We start from the raw sequence: 18827 nt of genomic DNA on the forward strand, positions 1-18827 counted from the left end.
CCCTCTGATATTACCTGAATTACCTTATCTGTTGATCCATATACACATGAATCAGAGAGTTAACATGCATCTTTGCCATATTCCTAATTTATGTTGAGCTATTTTCTAAACATTCAATTTATTCTCGATAGTATTACTTCCTTGATGTAACATTTTTATCAAATTCAGCAACCAAATTTCAACTCCATATTGATGCAAAATGCAGCAAGGTGCCTTTCATCTGGCAGTAAGCGCTGGAAGTTCATTACACCCTAGTCCAGAATTAGCTTCCAATTCGTCTAAATACTAATTTTAATCTAAAAATGCCTTATAATAGAATGGCATCAACGTTCTTGTACTTGGTGCTTCAAATTACAAACCATTCTGCAAACAAGGCCCAAAATATTCCATATTGCGAGTCTATTCACTTTATGATTCGTTTTCTTAAAATTAACATAACCTTTCTTACGTTCGCACATTTCCAATGAATGCAAAAATCTGATTTTCATACCAGATACATGCTTTTTTTAAAATTCCGCTCATTGTCATTCCCTGGCACCCTTCCTGTCCTATCCCAAAGAATTTAGTTACAAGGCTTCAGATTTGTGTAAAGTAAGGCAGGTATGGCATGGGTACAAATGCAGGCATGCAGGAACCAAGCCCCATTTCTGAAACGCCTTGTTAGCAAAGAATTCCAAACAGCAGCATCGAAGGCAGGGGCAGGAAACGATGGCCTCTTTATGACTTGTGAACTTCAGCTCCCAGAATTCTGAAAGTTGAAGTCCACAAGTCATAAAAGGGCCATTGTTCTCCACCTCTGATCTAAAGAGAAGAGCAGAAGAATGGCCAGGTCATAGTACAGAAGTCTAAAAGTCCCAAGCAAAGGTCAGTTTGGGGTCAAAGGGCAGTGTTTCCACAAGCAATGGGTTCCATTGACAAATGCACAGAGTTCTGCTAAGTGGAATGGTTTGTTTCCAACAGAGGATTGCTGGCAATAGTAATTCTTAAACAGTACCTGCTCCAGCTCCAGACAATCAAGGACTGGCGTATCCTTGATGGATGAGGAGACATGTTGAATGCTTTTGCACTGGTTGGCAGTCTGCACACCTGTTCTAGGGCTGGGGAATTCGGGATCCAATCATCTGATGCCATCAGCTGCCCTATATGTTCCCCAGGTCCATTATTCCCATATTCCTGATTGCTAGTCTCCTCCTGAAGCTGGTTTTCATTGGCACCCTTCTACTCTTCCAGACATTTGTCCAGCACACCTCAAGTAGCATCTTCCAGCTTAGACTCTTCTGAATCCAAGTGGCCATGGCCATAGTAGCCTTAACACTTTGAAACGGAAATCTTCTTAAGTGTACTTAAGAAACTAACTTCTGGGTATTCCTGCAACGATTTTTATAGGAGAATAATGGGATTTTTCCAATTGTTTGCCACAGAAGTCATCTTAACATACACAGCATAAGATTGCATAAGCACTTCATAAGCAAACTCCATTGATAATTTAACATTTCTCCAGATACAACATCCATAACAGGGCATTACCATTTCCCAGCATCCTCAAAGCATTTGTGACTTCCTTTTCATCTATTTTTTCCAATAAAACCATTCATTTCAATTTCACTCTTCAAGGTACCTTTGTTACTCTCATACAGATCTTGATAATTATTTCAGTTTCACTCCAAATAATTTTATTACTTTTGTTTTAATTCCATACATTCTTCTGGAGGCTTCATGGGGTTGCCTTTGAAAAGCAGACAGAAGCTTCAATTGGGTCGGAAGGCAACATCATATGCAATGCTGGGTATGGTTAAGTTTGCTCATGTGACACCACTGCACTGACTTATAGTAAATTTCTGGCATAAGGACATTGATGGCAAACCTTTTGGCCTTAGCATGCCAAAAATTCAGAAAACGCCTATCTTGACTCTGCTGGCATGTCACCACTCCACCCTGTGGACAAAAGAGAACTCATAACAAAGAGTAATAAATCAAATTATTTAAATGTGTTCTTTAATAAACAAACACATACATATTTACATATTTGTCCCTAAAGTGGGACATTAAAAGAATGCTAACAAGCAGCTGACTGCAAAGTATGTACCATATTTTTCGCTCCGTAAGACACACTTTATACTCCCCCCCCCAAAAAAATGGGTGGAAATGGTGCCGGTGAATAGCAGCCGGGCCGCGGCAACAGGGTCCTTTTACAGTGATGAACTCCAGCTCTTGTCTCTTACAGGAGTCAATAGGCTCCTATCTGTGGTCCTCTCAGGCTCCGCCCTATATTTTTGTTCTTGTTTTCCTCATTGAAACCTAGGTGCATCTTATGGTCTTGCGCATCTTATGGAGTGAAAAATACAGTAAATTCTTCCATCCTCCACCATTTGGACAGAACTGAAGAAGCGAAACATCTTCAAGGAAAAAAACAAAATCCATTTGTCTTTTGCGGGGTGGGGGGTGGGAGGAGGGAATGCTTTTGGGATAACCATGACCTGGATGACTGAGAATCTCCATAGACATAAATACTTACTTAATTGTAAATGTTTTTCAAAATGCCATCCAAGACAGCTCCAGTTTGCCTGAGGCCTAGAAACTTTGAAAAATGCTCGTGTGACCTTTCAGCTTCTGAAAAGAGCGGGAAAACACGCCCTGTTCTTGTGTGCTTTTTGGAAGCTCCAGGGTCCCCTTGCACAACTAGGCCTGGTATGTGTCACCAAAAATCACATGGAGTGTCAGCTACGACACATGTATCTTGGCATCACCGGCATAGGATCAAGTTATTCGAGGAACCTCCTTTCTCCAGGAGCTTCTATCAAGTCCCAACAGGGTGGGTGTGCCTCAAGTCCTTTCTAAGTCCACCATTCTGTGGGAATGGGGAGACATACCATCTCTTTGCAGCCCCTTTCTTACAGATCTTTTCCCCTGAGATCCAATAGCTCCAATCTAGTTCTTCACAGGAAGCTATAAAAAAATATATCTTGCTTTTCCCTCAGGTGTTAGGACCAAGATGTTAATGGCATTTGGGGGAGCTGCAAAATGCTTTGGTTCTTGTATTCTATTATGATTGCTTTCAATCGTCTTTATCTATTTTGTTCAGTTTTTGTATTCTTATTGCTGTCCAGAGTAATTTGCTTATGCTAGGCAGTCATATAACATTTCTAAATAAGAAAATAATCTCTCCATCCACACTTTCTTTCATATCATCTCTGTACCAAATATTCTTTTTTCTACTGCCTGTCATGGCATTTTCTAACCTAATTCTTTTCATTGGTTCCAAGCATTTCACATTCTTTTTTATTGCAGCCATTTACTGCACATCCTGCTGATGATTAATTACATTTCTCAAGTATTTTTATTTTTCACAATCAATGGACTTTTTATTTTTGTAGTCATTCCATTCAGTGCTTTTCTTTTTCTCCATATCTGTGTTTTTCCATTACCCACCGTTGACACTACAAAAAATGTTCCATTCCATGTTTGTAGCTTCTCATCATCAATAATTTTCTCACTCTTTCATCATAAACAATGAAACTTATCAAATTAGTCACACTTTTAGATAAACAAGGGTGTATCAAGTCAGGCTTTATAGGCCAATGACAATATTTTACTAATTCTTTTTTCCCCCCACAGAAGATTCTACTGTACTTAGGAATATTCAAAGGTCACATGTCAAATGAGTAAGGAAATGTTCAAAAGGAAATGGCAATTGTTCAAATATGCAATATGCATATTCAAATATGCAATATGAACTATATATATATATATGTAGGTCTTTGGTTGTTCGGGTTTTCTCCCGTGTAAAATTGGAAATGTCTTGGCGACGTTTCGACGAAGTCTCATCCGTCATCTTCAGGCTTCAGCTTCGTGCTTCTGGGAGCAATGTGTGACTGTAGCTACAGTCACACATTGCTCCCAGAAGCACGAAGCTGGAGCCTGAAGATGACGGATGAGACTTCGTCGAAACGTCGCCAAGACACTTCCAATTTTACACGGGAGAAAACCCGAACAACCAAAGACCTATATACAAACACCCGTGAAAACCTCAGAAAACATATATACATATATATATATATATATATATATATATATATATATATATATATATATATATATTTCTGAGGTTTTCGTGGGTGTTTGTATGTAGGTCTTTGGTTGTTCGTTATATATATATAATTTCAATTTCTATACCGCCTTTCTCCCGAAGGACTCAGGGCGGTTTACAGCCAGCTAAGAACAACAAATATAAACATTAAAAACAAATTTAAAAGATTAATTTAAATAGGCTGAAAATTCTAAAAACTGCTAAAAACCCCCATTAAAAAACTATTAAACTATTAGGCCAGTCCTGCACAATGAAATAAAAGAGTCTTCAACTCACGCCGGAAGGCCCGGAAGTCAAGGAGTTGGCGTATCCCTGGGGATAGCTTGTTCCAGAGGGCTGGAGCCCCCACAGAGAAGGCCCTCCCCCTGGGGGTCGCCAGTCGACATTGTCTGGCCGACAGCACCCTGAGGAGGCCCTCTCTGTGGGAGCACACTGGTCAATGGGAGGCCACTGGTAGCAGCAGGCGGTCTCGTAAGTAACCCGGTCCTAAGCTATTTGGTACGCCTTGTATATTGTTCCTTTGTCATACAGAGTACTGACTTATACCTTTGAAAAAAATATTTGTTTACACATATTTTCATTATACTTCATAAACAAACATTTAAAATAGAAACATAAGGGGGAAGAGGGCAGGAGAATAACAGGACAGATTAAAAAGTGATAAAAATACATCAAACTAATATAAAACAAGCATAAAAATATAACTAAATAATAAATAAATAAATAAATAAATGTTCTCAGCTGATATTTACCTGTTGGTATAAGAGGGAACTAAGGAAAATTGGCAGGTTTCAAGATAGTTGTAGCTAACTATAACAATAAACAATAATCATATTGTTATGATTATAATCATATTGTTATGACCATGGTGCTGTCTGAGATTGGCTGTTTTCTTGTAGACATTTCATTACCCAAAGTAGATAATATTCAAGAAAACAACTAAGCTCAGAGAGCACCAAATACCACTCATTTCACCTTTTAGCTACAAATATTCTCTTTTATCGACTCCTGCAACCTTTGAGATATTTAATTTTTTTTAAACTTGAATACCCTGAAAGAGTAAGTCTGAAAGCTACAGGGAGCCTTGATGGAGAAGAATAGGCTTTTACTTAATCCAAACAAGACCAAGTGGCTATGGGTTTTGGGACCTCAATTTGGAAACCTGTCTAACTTTAGGTCTAGAGGGGGATGCACTCCCCCATACAAAACCTAGGCATATTTTGGGGTCCTCTTGGACTTTCTGCTCCTTCAAACAAAGCAAGTAGCATCTCTCGCCAAGAGGATTTTTGCACAAATCCATCTAATGCACCAGTTGTGCCCTCTCCTGTATTGGAACGCCTTGCTTATGGTCACTCGTCTTGATCACCTGTTTGGACTACAGCAATGCACTCTACATAGGGCTGCCCTTGAAAACACCTGGAAGCTGTAACTGGTCCAGAAGGCAGGGGTATGAGTAGTTACGTGTGCATCTTGGTGTATTTGTGAAATACCACTGCTTCACAACTTGCACTGGCTCCCTATAGGTACAATTGAGATCTGTTATAAATATTTTATGGTACTAGCCTGGGTTATTTTTGTGATTACCTATCTCCAATCATCTCTGTTTATTCCACGTGACTCAGCAGATTGCTGCAGGTCCATTCTACAAAAGTGTTACCTGATGGAACACTGGAGATGTGTTTTTCCTGTCCCATTGAAGAACATACTACCTGAGTTTCAGATGGCTCCAATCCTGCTGGCCCTCTGTGCAGCCCTGAAACTTGCTTCTTTGTACCAGACTTTGGGCCCAGAGCATGGGATGAACGCATCCAAAAATGAAGATCTTGAATGGAATAATGATTGACCTCAGTTATTGTATGAGATACATTCTGTAATTAAAGCTTGGTAGATTTATATGCAGGAGAATAATTTTAACTACCGAGAACAGATTTTAATTGTAGGTATTTGGAAGTTCATCTGTTTTTTATTATTGTTGTTCTTTTGGTTTTGATACATTATAATGAAGAATAAGAAATTAAAAATTGTATTTCTTTACAAGACTGAGTATGGAGTCTTTTATATAATAAGGTGTAAGTTATTGCTCACTTACTTAAATAGCAGAGAAATCTTCTTGAAAATATATCCACTTTAATGATTAACTGATTAAAGAATGGTAGTCAATTAAAATTAATTAACTGATTTAATACTCCTAATCTAATGCCTGTTATATTTCTGGACTATCCATTATCAATACATTTATATTTATGTTGTGTCTTGATTATCTGATATTCTTTTAGGGTTGAACTGTTTGTTCTAAATGAATTTGATTTTGAATGCACTTGTAAATCCATAGAAACTGGTTGAGGTCCATTTCTGGGGCCTGAGAACAACGTCATTCAGGATTTGAAAAAATAGAAAATTGAACCGCATTATTCATCATGCTACATTTTTAGACTTAAAGATCTCATGTACAGATTAAGCTGTGAAAATATCTGAGAACCAAGAATATACAGTTGGCTGCTTCATTCTGGTAGAATAGTTCAAAGGAATTTGTATAAAAGATGGAATCTGGAAAAAGAAATGAAAATGATCATGAAAATATGAAAGAACCTAAGAAAGGGCGGTAGTATGAAACAATATTCTCAAGTCTGAGAAGATTAAATAAAATAGGCAGAGAAATGGGAAAATCAATGTGTTCAGATTAATTTGAGTTAAGCAGGCTCATTAGCTGCAGATTTCAATTATGTCATTTTAAAATCTGGACCGGGTGAACCTATTGGAGAAAACTCCTTTTAAGAGGCCATGCAATCACTTTTTCAACAGATATTAAGTCTGTCCTGTTGGCTGAGGAAGCCACTTGTATTGAGGCTTGTAAACTTCTCAAAGTCCAGCTGAGATTATACCATTTACTGTATAGGACAGTGTTTCTCACCCTTAGTGACCTTAAGATATCTGGATTTCAACTCCCAGAATTCCCTATCCAGCAGGCTGGCAGGCAGGGGAATTCTGGGAATTGGAAGTCCAGATATCTTAAGCAACTTAAAGTTGCTAAGGTTAAGAATCACTGGTGTAGAAGTTAAGCAGATAACCATGGCCAACAAATACCAATTTGCATTCTCAACTACATTTTAATTAATCATTGCAAGTCTTGATATACTTCCTCTGAAAATGATTTCTGTGATTTTTAACAATATATAATTTTGAGCAAAGAATATTCACAAGAAAATTTCCGAAATGAAATGAATGGGACTTTGCACAGAAACAGTTGTATTTCCTTTTGTAGATTTCTAAACTATTCATTTAGTGAGGTTAACACAGTGAACCATAGTGCTTTGGTATCAATTCTGAAAAAAAGCAAGGGGAGGGAGAATGAGACTTGAGATAATAATGCAGTAGGGCTACAGGGTATTTTGCTAGTTAAGATTATTGAAAGATGATGAGGATGATGCTAATAATGAATAAAATAATTTATACCATGCCTTTCAGCGTGTTCTCATGCTAGGTCACAAAGAATTCTATTACAGTAAAAAATACTTTTTAAAACATTAAAAAATAAAAATAAAGGAATAACACAAAAGAGGTTAGTGGAAATAAATAACATGTCCAGAAGAAAATGTTGTCTTTTTGTATCTAAGCAATCACTATTATTTTCAGAATTGTAGAGATAGGTGATTTCCCAGGTGTAGTAGGATATAGTAGTTCCCCCCCACCCAATTTCTTGTACTTTTGCAATGAAGATTTTCAGGCTTAAATAGCATGACAGAAGGCCTTGCTAAAACATCTTCTTTGCCTTACATATCCACTTCTTCCTACTGAGAGGATCAAACTGGATGGGCTACACAAAACAATGTTCAAGCTCACCTTTCTCTTATAATAAATATTTCAGGAGAGAACTGGCGAATAAGTAAGGAAATATTTAGCTCTTTCTCAAGCGATTATTGGTTAAAAATCCCCACTTAAAAGTTATTTTTCTTTCTAACTCGGGTTCCCAGGTTAGGAATGACTCTGGACCTGAAGGGGAAAATTTTTTGTGGTGGGTTCAGGAGGGACAAAATGATAAGTGGGGCAGAGTTCTGGTTAGTAACTCCCTGGCTTGTTCTGATCCCTCCCCACAAGGGGCCCCTTACTTTCACATTCCTACTATCTTGGCAAAATGAGAGGCAGGGGTAAAAGAGGTTGAATGCTTGTGCTTGTCACATCCAGACCAGAGGTTCAGAGAACTGGTAGTAAAAATTCTGACTGACCCCACCTCCATCTAATCTCTGCCTCCTAAGTCCCAGCTGATTGGGAGGAAATGGGGATTTTGCAGTAACCTTCCCCTGGAGTGAGGTGGGAATGGAGATTTTACAGTATACTTCCCCACCACACCCACCAAGCCATGCCACGCCCTCCAAGCCACACCACAGAACTGGTAGTAAAATAATTTGAAACCCACCACTGATCCAGACATACCAGTAGTACACTTCACTTAGTTTTAGCTTAGGGTGTTATGAAAACTCAGCCCTTCCAATTTGCAAATCATAGTTTATAATAGTTTGATCTGTGATTGGGCCTTATTTAACAACTGTATGGCTCAACATAATGTGTAAAAGTAGTGTATGTTTACCACGGCCTTATAGCAATAGCAAGAGCAGTTAGACTTATGCACTGATTCATAATAGTTCTCTCTAAGTGGTTTATTGAGTCAGCATATTGCCCCCAACAATCTGGGACCTCATTTTACCGACCTCAGAAGGGTGGAATGCTGAGTCAGGATTGAACTGCTGGCAATGGGCAGAGTTAGCCTGCAATACTGCATTCTAACCACTGCGCCACCATGACTCATAGCCAAACGCCATATATCCAATTGAAACTGACAGCCCCGATTTATGGCGAAATGAATTCCTTAGCATTAACAAAGCTACTGATCCTCTATGTCATCATGGGCAGAAATTATATATAGAATAGAATAGAATTTTTATTGGCCAAGTGTGATTGGACACACAAGGAATTTGTCTTGGTGCATATGCTCTCAGTGTACATAAAAGAAAAGATACCTTCATCAAGGTACAACATTTACAACACAATTGATGGTCAATATATCAATATAAATCATAAGGATTGCCAGCAACAAAGTTACAGTCATACAGTCATAAGTGGAAAGAGATTGGTGATGGGAACTATGAGAAGATTAATAGTAGTGCAGATTTAGTAAATAGTTTGACAGTGTTGAGGGAATTATTTGTTTAGCAGAGTGATGGCCTTCGGGAAAAAACTGTTCTTGTGTCTAGTTGTTCTGGTGTGCAGTGCTCTATAGCGTCGTTTTGAGGGTAGGAGTTGAAACAGTTTATGTCCTGGATGTGAGGGATCTGTAAATATTTTCACGGCCCTCTTCTTGATTCGTGCAGTATACAGGTCCTCAATGGAAGGCAGGTTGGTAGCAATTATTTTTTCTGCAGTTCTAATTATCCTCTGAAGTCTGTGTCTTTCTTGTTGGGTTGCAGAACCAAACCAGACAGTTATAGAGGTGCAAATGACAGACTCAATAATTCCTCTGTAGAACTGAATCAGCAGCTCCTTGGGCAGTTTGAGCTTACTGAGTTGGCACAGAAAGAACATTCTTTGTTGTCCTTTTTTGATGATGTTTTTGATGTTAGCTGTCCATTTTAGATCTTGCGATATGATAGAACCTAGAAATTGACTATCAACAATTGCCTTCCCAGGATATGGAACCTCAGTAATTAGGAAGCCAAAGCAATGTCCTTACTAGTTTTACATAAATACAAAGCCATGGCCCAGGGTTATTATTTATTTATTTAAAACTTGTACTGTATATAGCTGCCCATCTTATAACATAGAAACTATAACAAGACTATAGAAACTAAGCATGTTAAAAAAAAAAAACTTTAAATATAACAAAAACTTTATACAAGCTAGGCCTTCAAAGCTTTATGGTCGACTAGAGAGATAGAGAGGCCTGTTGAGGTCTGGGGCTCAGTGGCTGCCATTGAAAAGCATTCTTCCTAGTCATCCTTTCCTAGGGAGGAGCAGTGTAGCTTGCCTTGAGATGAATCACATTAAAATTATGACAAGAAAATATGAAAAATTGCTTTGGCGATATAGACAATGCCACAAATTACGTTGGACTTACTTCACTGTCAAAAAGATACCTTAATGAGCCGTTAAGCTAATAAACTTAATTTTAATTTGTTAAAAACCAGACACAGAGCAAAACAGAGACAAGAGAGAAAGGTGGGGGGGAGAGAGGGAGGGAGGGAGGGAGGGAGATTGCTATTTGCTTATATCTCCTAAACCCTGCCCACAAGTTAGTACATTAATACCCTTTTACTAAATGTCCTCTATTACAAACAAATAAGAAAATATTAATGTAACTTCTTCCAGTAATAAGTATTTTTGCAACATAACTGGTTAATTCCAAAAGGTTTCTTAAATCAACCAAACATTTCAGTTTTAAGCTTCTAAACAAAATTATCAGTTTGCTATTTAAGACACCTTTTCTGATTAATTTTGACAGTGGAACAGGCCACTGCTGCACTAATTAAACATCTGTGATTATCAACTGAAAATTAATCTTCAGGCTCATATTCTGCACGTCTGGCCTCAAGAGACACTCTAAATAAATAAATAAATAACACCAGGGTTAAGTATTCCTTGCCTTCTGACAGGGGTAACAATGTGTGAATACTAACCAACTAAAGTAGCCCATTTCTCTGGAGATAAGTCTTGTATTTTTTTTAGTTTTGCATTTTGGTTCCAAAGCTCCTGCTCCAATACAGTTAGCAACACTCTTCAATATATAGTTGCTGTTTACAAAACTGTGATTTTAGATTATTTTGCATTCTTAATGTCCTGTAAACTTAGCCAAATGATAGCTGAATTTGTACCAATGCACCAGACCATAAATTAGCCAACCAGATTTGTGTGGTGTGAATTCATAGTGTGGTTAACCCTTGGGTCAGTAAGCCGACTGAAATCATAAAATGGATTTTGAGTAACCAACGATTAATCACAATTACATAGGTCATAAGAACACAGTCTAAGATTTTTTTAAAAAAATAATTCTCATGGGTTTCAATTCAGAGGTAAACATGTTTAGGATTGTAACTCTATTCAGAAAGCAACCCTTGATGTATTCAGACAAATCTCCATTTCATCTATATATACCCAGTACTCTGCGACAGTCAAGGGCTGGTTTGGGGGCATTATGGATAAATCTGAATTGTCTGTGTGGTTGAAGATGGCTTTGAACATGGGACATGTAGTTACTTTTAATTGTGTTGATATACAGCCTAACACTCCCCCTTTTTGCAGACTTTAGTTCAGCATTCAATACCATCATTCCAGACATTCTTCTAAGCTAAACCAGCTACAGGTACCAGAACAGACTTGTAAGTGGATCACAAGCTTCCTAACAAACAGGAAGCAGCAGGTGAAGCTAAGCAAGATCACATCAAATACCTGTACAATTAGCACAGGGGCCCCCCAAGGCTGTGTGCTCTCCCCACTTCTCTCTGTATACCAATGACTGCATCTCCAATGATCCATCTGTTAAGCTACTGAAGTTCGCAGATGACACAACAGTGATTGGTCTCATTCGAGACAATGACGAATCCGCATATAGACGAGAGGTCGAACGACTAGCCTTGTGGTGCAACCAAAACAATCTGGAACTGAACACACTCAAAACCGTAGAAATGGTGGTAGACTTTAGGAGAAACCCTTCCATACTTCCACCTCTCACAATACTTGACAACACAGTATCAACAGTAGAAACCTTCAAATTTCTAGGTTCTATCATATCGCAAGATCTAAAATGGACAGCTAACATCAAAAACATCATTAAAAAAGGACAACAAAGAATGTTCTTTCTGCGCCAACTCAGTAAGCTCAAACTGCCCAAGGAGCTGCTGATTCAGTTCTACAGAGGAATTATTGAGTCTGTCATTTGCACCTCTATAACTGTCTGGTTCGGTTCTGCAACCCAACAAGAAAACACAGACTTCAGAGGATAATTAGAACTGCAGAAAAAATAATTGCTACCAACCTGCCTTCCATTGAGGACCTGTATACTGCACGAATCAAGAAGAGGGCCGTGAAAATATTTACAGATCCCTCACATCCTGGACATAAACTGTTTCAACTCCTACCCTCAAAACGACGCTATAGAGCACTGCACACCAGAACAACTAGACACAAGAACAGTTTTTTCCCGAAGGCCATCACTCTGCTAAACAAATAATTCCCTCAACACTGTCAAACTATTTACTAATCTGCACTACTATTAATCGTTTCATAGTTCCCATCACCAATCTCTTTCCACTTATGACTGTATGACTATAACTTGTTGCTGGCAATCCTTATGATTTATATTGATATATTGACCATCAATTGTGTTGTAAATGTTGTACCTTGATGAACGTATCTTTTCTTTTATGTACACTGAGAGCATATGCACCAAGACAAATTCCTTGTGTGTCCAATCACACTTGGCCAATAAAAAATTCTATTCTATTCTATTTTTTTTTTTGCGCACCTCCAATCCTCACTAACATTTGCCAACACCCTTTAGTTTAGACTGCAGTCCTACTTACCAAGAAAGTCTTAATTCCCGCTTTAATGCATTTCTGAGCCTGTGTCACACAGCAGGCTCTACCGGGCCAAGCTTTCAGAGAGCCGGCACACAATTAACTCGTGTTCGTGTATGCATTATTAACACTTCGCAAGACGGGAGAAAAATGTCAGGATGCAGTCCAGCCCGCCTGCCAGCCACCCCCCTTCAGCGTTTGTTCACGGCGGCAGCTTCCTGCGAATCTGCAGCGTGCTTGGCCAGATGTTCCTGGCATTTTTTCCCCCTTTTTCTTTTAAAGGCTTGTACCGACCCTGACAGCTTGTGCCCGAGCCTTTTTCTTCCAGAACACAAAGTCTCACCGGGATCACTTCAACTTTGTTTCCCCCCGCCCCACCTCGAACTGTCCGAAAAGGCTCGGCGTATTCATATCCTGTAGCCCAATCTAAGCCGAATGCCCAGTGCCCATAACGTCGTGTGTCTAAGGGGCTGAAAGCTGTTGAAAAGCAAAAGAATTTATATTCTAGTAGCGCTGCTGCTGCTTGCGCGGTCGGTATTGTCCGCCTAAGTTTAGGGAAGATCACCCCGACAGCAGAGGCAAGCTGTGGCCACAAAGCCCGCTGTCAACAAAGCGCCGCGGCGTGGGTTGGAACATAATTGATTCCTCCCTCTCTTTCTCCGGCTCTTACAGCACCTCCCTCCGTCAGGCCCCAGCTTTGTCCGGCGGCTCTTCCGTCCCGCTCTCCCGCTCCTCTCCCCCCACTGCCACAACCTAAGCGCCCGCTGGATGGAACGATCCAGCCCCGGAGCCCTGCGATCAGCCTCGTGCAATCGCCCGGCTGCCCAATCGATCGCTCCTCCCCCCCCCCCGCCGCCAACATGCCCTCCACAAAGCTCGCAACCCGGGAGGGGTAAAGGAAGGGAAGAAGGGTTCCAGCCAAAGGCGACAAAGTCGAGAAGGGAGAATGCCATTTTTTAAAAAATAATAAACCGCATCTGGTTGTTTTTTTCCCCTCTAAGTAGACCAAAGGAGGGGAAAAAAAGTTTTGTAGTTTGCTAAATTGCGGGATTCCTCAAAAGATATGCCTAAAGTGGACTTCCCTGCTGCATCACAGAATAAGGAATCGCAGATCAGGATTTGAAATGAGAGACTTTTTCCATTGTTTTTTTTTTATTCCCTCCCCCCCCCCCCGCGTCCCAGAATTTCCGGGAACAAAGAAGGGGAAATGCGGAAGGGGGGGGGAAGGAGGGAGGATGATTCCGGGTTTGGCTGCTCAGGTCTGCCTGTAAGGCAAAGCTTTCCAGCGCTATTGATCTTTGCACATTTCACCCCGCGGTCGCTGTAGCCAGACGAGGTTTCCTGTCTTTGTGGAAACTCTTCGTATCCCGTTGTCAGAACTCCTCAGGAAAAAGCCTTCCACTCCCCCTAGCAACTTCCCACCAACAAATTCACTAGTGTTTTAGCTTAGCAATGACCGGATTCCCGGATGCATATAAAACACGTGCGTCCTATCCTTCATCTGAATGTTAACCCTTTCCTTTATGAGGGATGTACACACGTGACGAAGTGGTGGGTGACTCACGAAACTAGCATACGCGACGGGAGGCTCAAGTCTTTTATGGGGCGAAGAAAAATGCTCCCTTAAAAGCCTTTTAGTTATCATTTACAATTCCGATTAGATTACTCTTACAGGTGAACAGGGAAAGAAGAATTTTGTCTTTGGATCCTGCCAATCTTCTTTCTTTACTCCAAACTCGAGCTCGGGCGGAGGTGGGGGTGGGAAAGACAACCGCTTCAGAGTCCTTTTAACAAAACCTCGGGAGTTTTTCAAATTCTCATGAATCGAAACCAACACCACCTTGGTTCCCTTTACATAATCAGAGTGGGTAATAAATCTCCACGCCTCCTCTCGGGAAGCGTGATGAAACATCCGCTCTTACAGGTATCCCGATAAATACCTTCGGGATGAATAAAAGGGCGCTAATTACGGGAGAACACTCGATCTACGTCAGGTCAGGACAGGTGAGGTTGAACGTGCGCCTTCAGCGGCCGTTGGCAGAGTTACAGCGCTGAGAATGATCCGCGTCCGCCCCGCGTCCAGTAAACAGTCCCTCCAAGAGCGTTACGAAGTAGGAAAGAATCGGCGCGACTCTAGCTTTAGGAATACGGTGTGTTTGTTTGTCCAGGCTGGCGATTAAATAAACCAATCCGGCCAATGCCGCGTTTGGTAGGAAGAACGAAGAGCCCGGAACGCGGACGAGTCGGCCACTGTCTCTCTGCACGAGTGCCTGTTCTGCGGGGGCTCGCATTTCATTCTCCCCTCGCTTTTAGCTTCTCTGGATTGGGCTCCTAGGGAGCTTTAAAAACCAGGCGGGCTTGTGCTCCCCCTTGCCTCGTGTAATTTATGCTGCGCTTCTCAAACCGATTGCGTAGCTCAGCCGGAGCCAGCGGTGCGGCTGGGAGAAAGGAAGCAGCAGCCAGCGTAGTCTTTTTTAAAAAAAAAAAATATCGAGGTTGTCAAGAGGAAGCTGTAAGTAGCAGAGAGAAGAGAAAAAAAAGTTGCATCGCTCGGGAGAGGCCGGGGCGCGCTTGAACCCCCGGTCCTGCCGTGAAGAAAGGAGGGGACGACGGCGCCAGCTCTCACACACGCGCACAGAGGGATACACGCTTACCCGCACAAAGACCGACTCGGATGTTATTACTGGAGACCGGGCGCACGCTACGCGCGCCTCTAACCTAGACTCTTCATTCCTTCCTTACTTTGCCCTGGGTCTGAATCTGAATCGGAGAGTGGCTTTTTCGGCGGCGCTTTGGGGGCGGAGAACGGTGCCGTTCAGACATTCACTGCGTGGATGCCCTTCGCTTTCCCTCCCCCCCCCCTTAACACGGCGTGCTGTTGCTGCTGCTGCTCCGGCAGGGAGGCGGTGCGAGAGCAGCTGCTGCGTTTCCTGAGCAAGACCGCCTTTTGTTTTTGCTATTGCACCGAATTAAGCCTTCCCGCCCCCGCCCCCGCGCCCTCATCCGCGGGCCAGGCAGGGAGAGGCAAATCGGAGGCAACTGGCCGTGCGGGTAAGCGGTCATCGCCTCCTTTCCACCCTTCCTTTCACCCACCCCTGGTGTACTTTGCTCGGCGGCTGCTGCTGCTCCTCCTCCTCCTCTTAAGGAAGTTTCCTCCCCTCTCTTCTTCAACCACCCGCGCCGCACTTCCCCTATTTCGCAGGCTGCCCGCCCCAACTCCTGGGGAGGAAGGGCTGTTACCGTCACCCCCTTATCTCGAGCGGGGCTGGGCTGGGCGCAGACCACCCCCCGGCCCCTCAGCGAGGCCGAATGCCGGTGGCCGCCAATTCGCCACCCCGCACGGTGCAGCAGCCCGACTCCCGCCCCTTCTCTGCCTCCGCCCGCCTCCGGGACCGGGACCCCGCCAAGCACCACCACCACCACCACCCTCCAGGGGCCGTCGGCGCCGACGAGCGCCAGGAGCCCCATCGTCACGGCCAGGCCGGCGGGGAAGCGGCGGGGCGGACGGGCGGTAGTGGTGGCGGCAGAGCGGCGGCTCCTTCCGGCGCCCCTTCGCCACCCTCTTTGCTCGCCTTCTTGCCACCCTCGCCGCCGCTACGTCCCGCTGGGGGCCCTTCGCCGCCGCCGGAGCCCCCCAGGACTCGCTCCCGTTCTCGCTCCGGATTCTTCAGCCTCCTCGCCATGAACGGCGGCACCACCGCTACAACCGCCGCCGCCGCCGCTCACTTCCAGCCTCCGCCGCCTGCCCCACCGCATCTCCATGGGCCGAGCCTGCCCGAGTTAGGCGCCCGCAGCCAAGGCAGGGGCAGCCCCGCTGGACACGGGCACCCTCGAGCCCCGCCGGGTGCCCGGGCGCCCGCACCAGGTAATGGGGCCCTGGCGGTAGGGGGGGGGACGGGAAAGCAACGAGAGCAGGCAGCTGGGCGGGCTGCGAGCTGGGGAGTTGTCTGGGCTTTGGGCGGCGGAGGGGAGGGGAGGGGAGGGCACCGCGCGAACGAGCAAGGTCTTGGGAAGTCGCAATTGAAGGGGAGCCGCCGCCGAGCGAGCGAGCGAGCAGTGACCGAGCCGGGCTGCTTCAGGCAGGCTTTGCGGGAATGGGAGGTGACAGGATGTCCGTGAAGTGACTAATAAAAGAGCGTTGAGGTGAATTATAAATGGATGCAAAAAAAAAAAAAGGGGGGGGGGGTTGGACAGAAAAATGGGGCGGGGGCTGAAGAGAATTTGGGAAGGTCTTGGCAGCTTTCCGATTAACCGTGTTTACTTGGAAGTGAAGTCCCACTGAGTTCAATGGGACGTAACTTCCTACCGAGGCGTGTTTAGGCTTTTCGCTTATTATTGTTTTTTTCCCCCCTCCCTCCTCTCTCTCTCTCTCTCCTTAAAGTGTGCTTAGAATTGCACGGCTGGGTTCGTGTTGCTATCCTGACGAATCTCGAGATCGCCGAAACACCCTATAACCCTTCCCCCCCCTCCCCAATTCTGCACGTTAAAGATCAGAAGTCGGGTCTTCGCCATAGCGAAGCGTCGTAATAAGGATTATAATCGGAGACTCGGGGAAAGGAAAGGTTAGGGAAGGTGCGTAAATGAGGCACAAGGGGAAGAAGGCTGCTTAGTTTAATGCTTGGGAGGAAGAGATGGTGAAAAGGAATTCAGTTTCCCAGTAGTGCTTTGCTCTTTGTGGGTTCAGGGTTTGTTTATAAGCAATATCTGGCCACACTTATTTCCCCCCCCTCTTTTGGTAGAAGGACCAGAGCTAGTAATACTTTCTTTTTAGTACTTTGCTTCTGTCATACTGTGCTTTGCAATAGCAGTTGTATATGGTATGTTCTCTTCGGCCGCTGGTTAAATTAGTTCTGATTCTTCAGTATTGGATGTGTGTGCTCTTAAGCCTGGGTGGACAATTAAGATAGTTTTGTCTCCTAGAATTGAAGTTGGGAGGTTGCATACATGGGATGAAATGTGTATTAGCTAGTGGATATGTGAGAATGAAAAAAGAGGGTCCACACTTGGGATTTGGAAGAAAATAGCAAGCAGCCTGAAAGGATATTGTTGTAGAAAACTTACGTCTTAAAGTGAGGAGACAAGACCACGAAGGATTTGAGAAACAAGAATTAATTTATTATTTGCGCAAATAGGACACAGACCCCCACTCGGGTGGAAAACAAAGGTCTGAGCCTCGAGCATGGCTTAAACATAATCTTTTATACTTTTTGGTTACAGACATTGCCATAAGAGAAAAGAAGAAGTTATCCTAATTGGTTGAAATAAACAAAAGCCCATATATGGTCTACTCTTATCATACACCTTCTGGATACACGTGTTACTCTCGATGCCCCCTCCTCTTTGCCACATAGTTACAAAAACAGTTTGTAGAAATATTTCTGCACTTTCCCGAAAGCTTGCAAAACCATATACCTGCCCAATGGTATACTTCTGCTTTCTAAGTGACACGTTGACTTTTATACAAGTTGGTAATATCTGATCTTGTTATAATCCTAACAAATAAACATAATGCACTTGTATTATAAAGCATTGGGGTCTTGCTTCATTCCCCCCTCTTGTGACTACACTATTATCGTTAGATTAACGTGTAGTCTCAAACTCATAATCCAGAGTACATTGTTCATACGTGTTAACCTGTTCATATTCCCATAATACCATAGCCTGGGCCGTGGATCTCTTTTCAACCAATAAAAGGCATTATCCAATACATTCCATCAGGGGCTAACCAGACAAGGGAGGTGTTATGTTGCTTGGCGATATATGAGCTGTGGATGGAGACATTGGAGAGGACCATAGCCTCCTTTGTGGGCTGGTATCCCTTACCTGACCACCATTCGCCATTATTCCAGGTGGATAAACACCATAAAGATCCAACCTGGTGACAATTGGTAGTACGGTTTCGGGCATAGCAGACAGATCCCACTAAGTTCGAGGTTAGGGCCCAATTACCATCTTTTCCGAAGGTGGCCATTAGGTTACCTTGCTGTTCCATGTCTAACACTACAGAATAGTTCAATTCCTGTGCCTCCCAAGGCCATTTTCCTCCTATGATGGTTCCACCTCCCACTTGCATGGCTATCGTTTACATGCCTTTACAAATATATGTGATTTTCCTTTTAACAAAATTAATAACACTTTTATTCCCAATAGGTTCACTCTTCAATATGTTTCTCATA

At 43.0% G+C, this 18827-nt stretch overlaps 1 protein-coding gene across 4 annotated transcripts in view; it reads left to right on the plus strand.

The window, feature by feature from the left end:
* Positions 1-15681: 15681 nt before the first annotated feature.
* The window catches only part of RNF38 (ring finger protein 38), a 118317-nt gene continuing 115171 nt past the window's right edge, over positions 15682-18827 (plus strand). The window contains exon 1 of one of the 4 annotated variants that reach the window (XM_058174088.1): positions 15682-15702. Coding sequence is in view for 1 of the 4 variants with exons in the window: in XM_058174087.1 (XP_058030070.1) it covers positions 15961-16516 (556 nt within the window). In the remaining 3 variants the exon portion in view is untranslated. Of the gene's footprint in view, positions 15703-15754; positions 16517-16775; positions 16795-18827 lie in introns of those variants that run through there. The other 3 variants (XR_009153974.1, XM_058174087.1, XM_058174092.1) reach the window with 3 other exon arrangements.

The sequence above is a fragment of the Ahaetulla prasina genome, chromosome 2 (assembly GCF_028640845.1).
Source record: "Ahaetulla prasina isolate Xishuangbanna chromosome 2, ASM2864084v1, whole genome shotgun sequence".
NCBI lineage: Eukaryota > Metazoa > Chordata > Lepidosauria > Squamata > Colubridae > Ahaetulla > Ahaetulla prasina.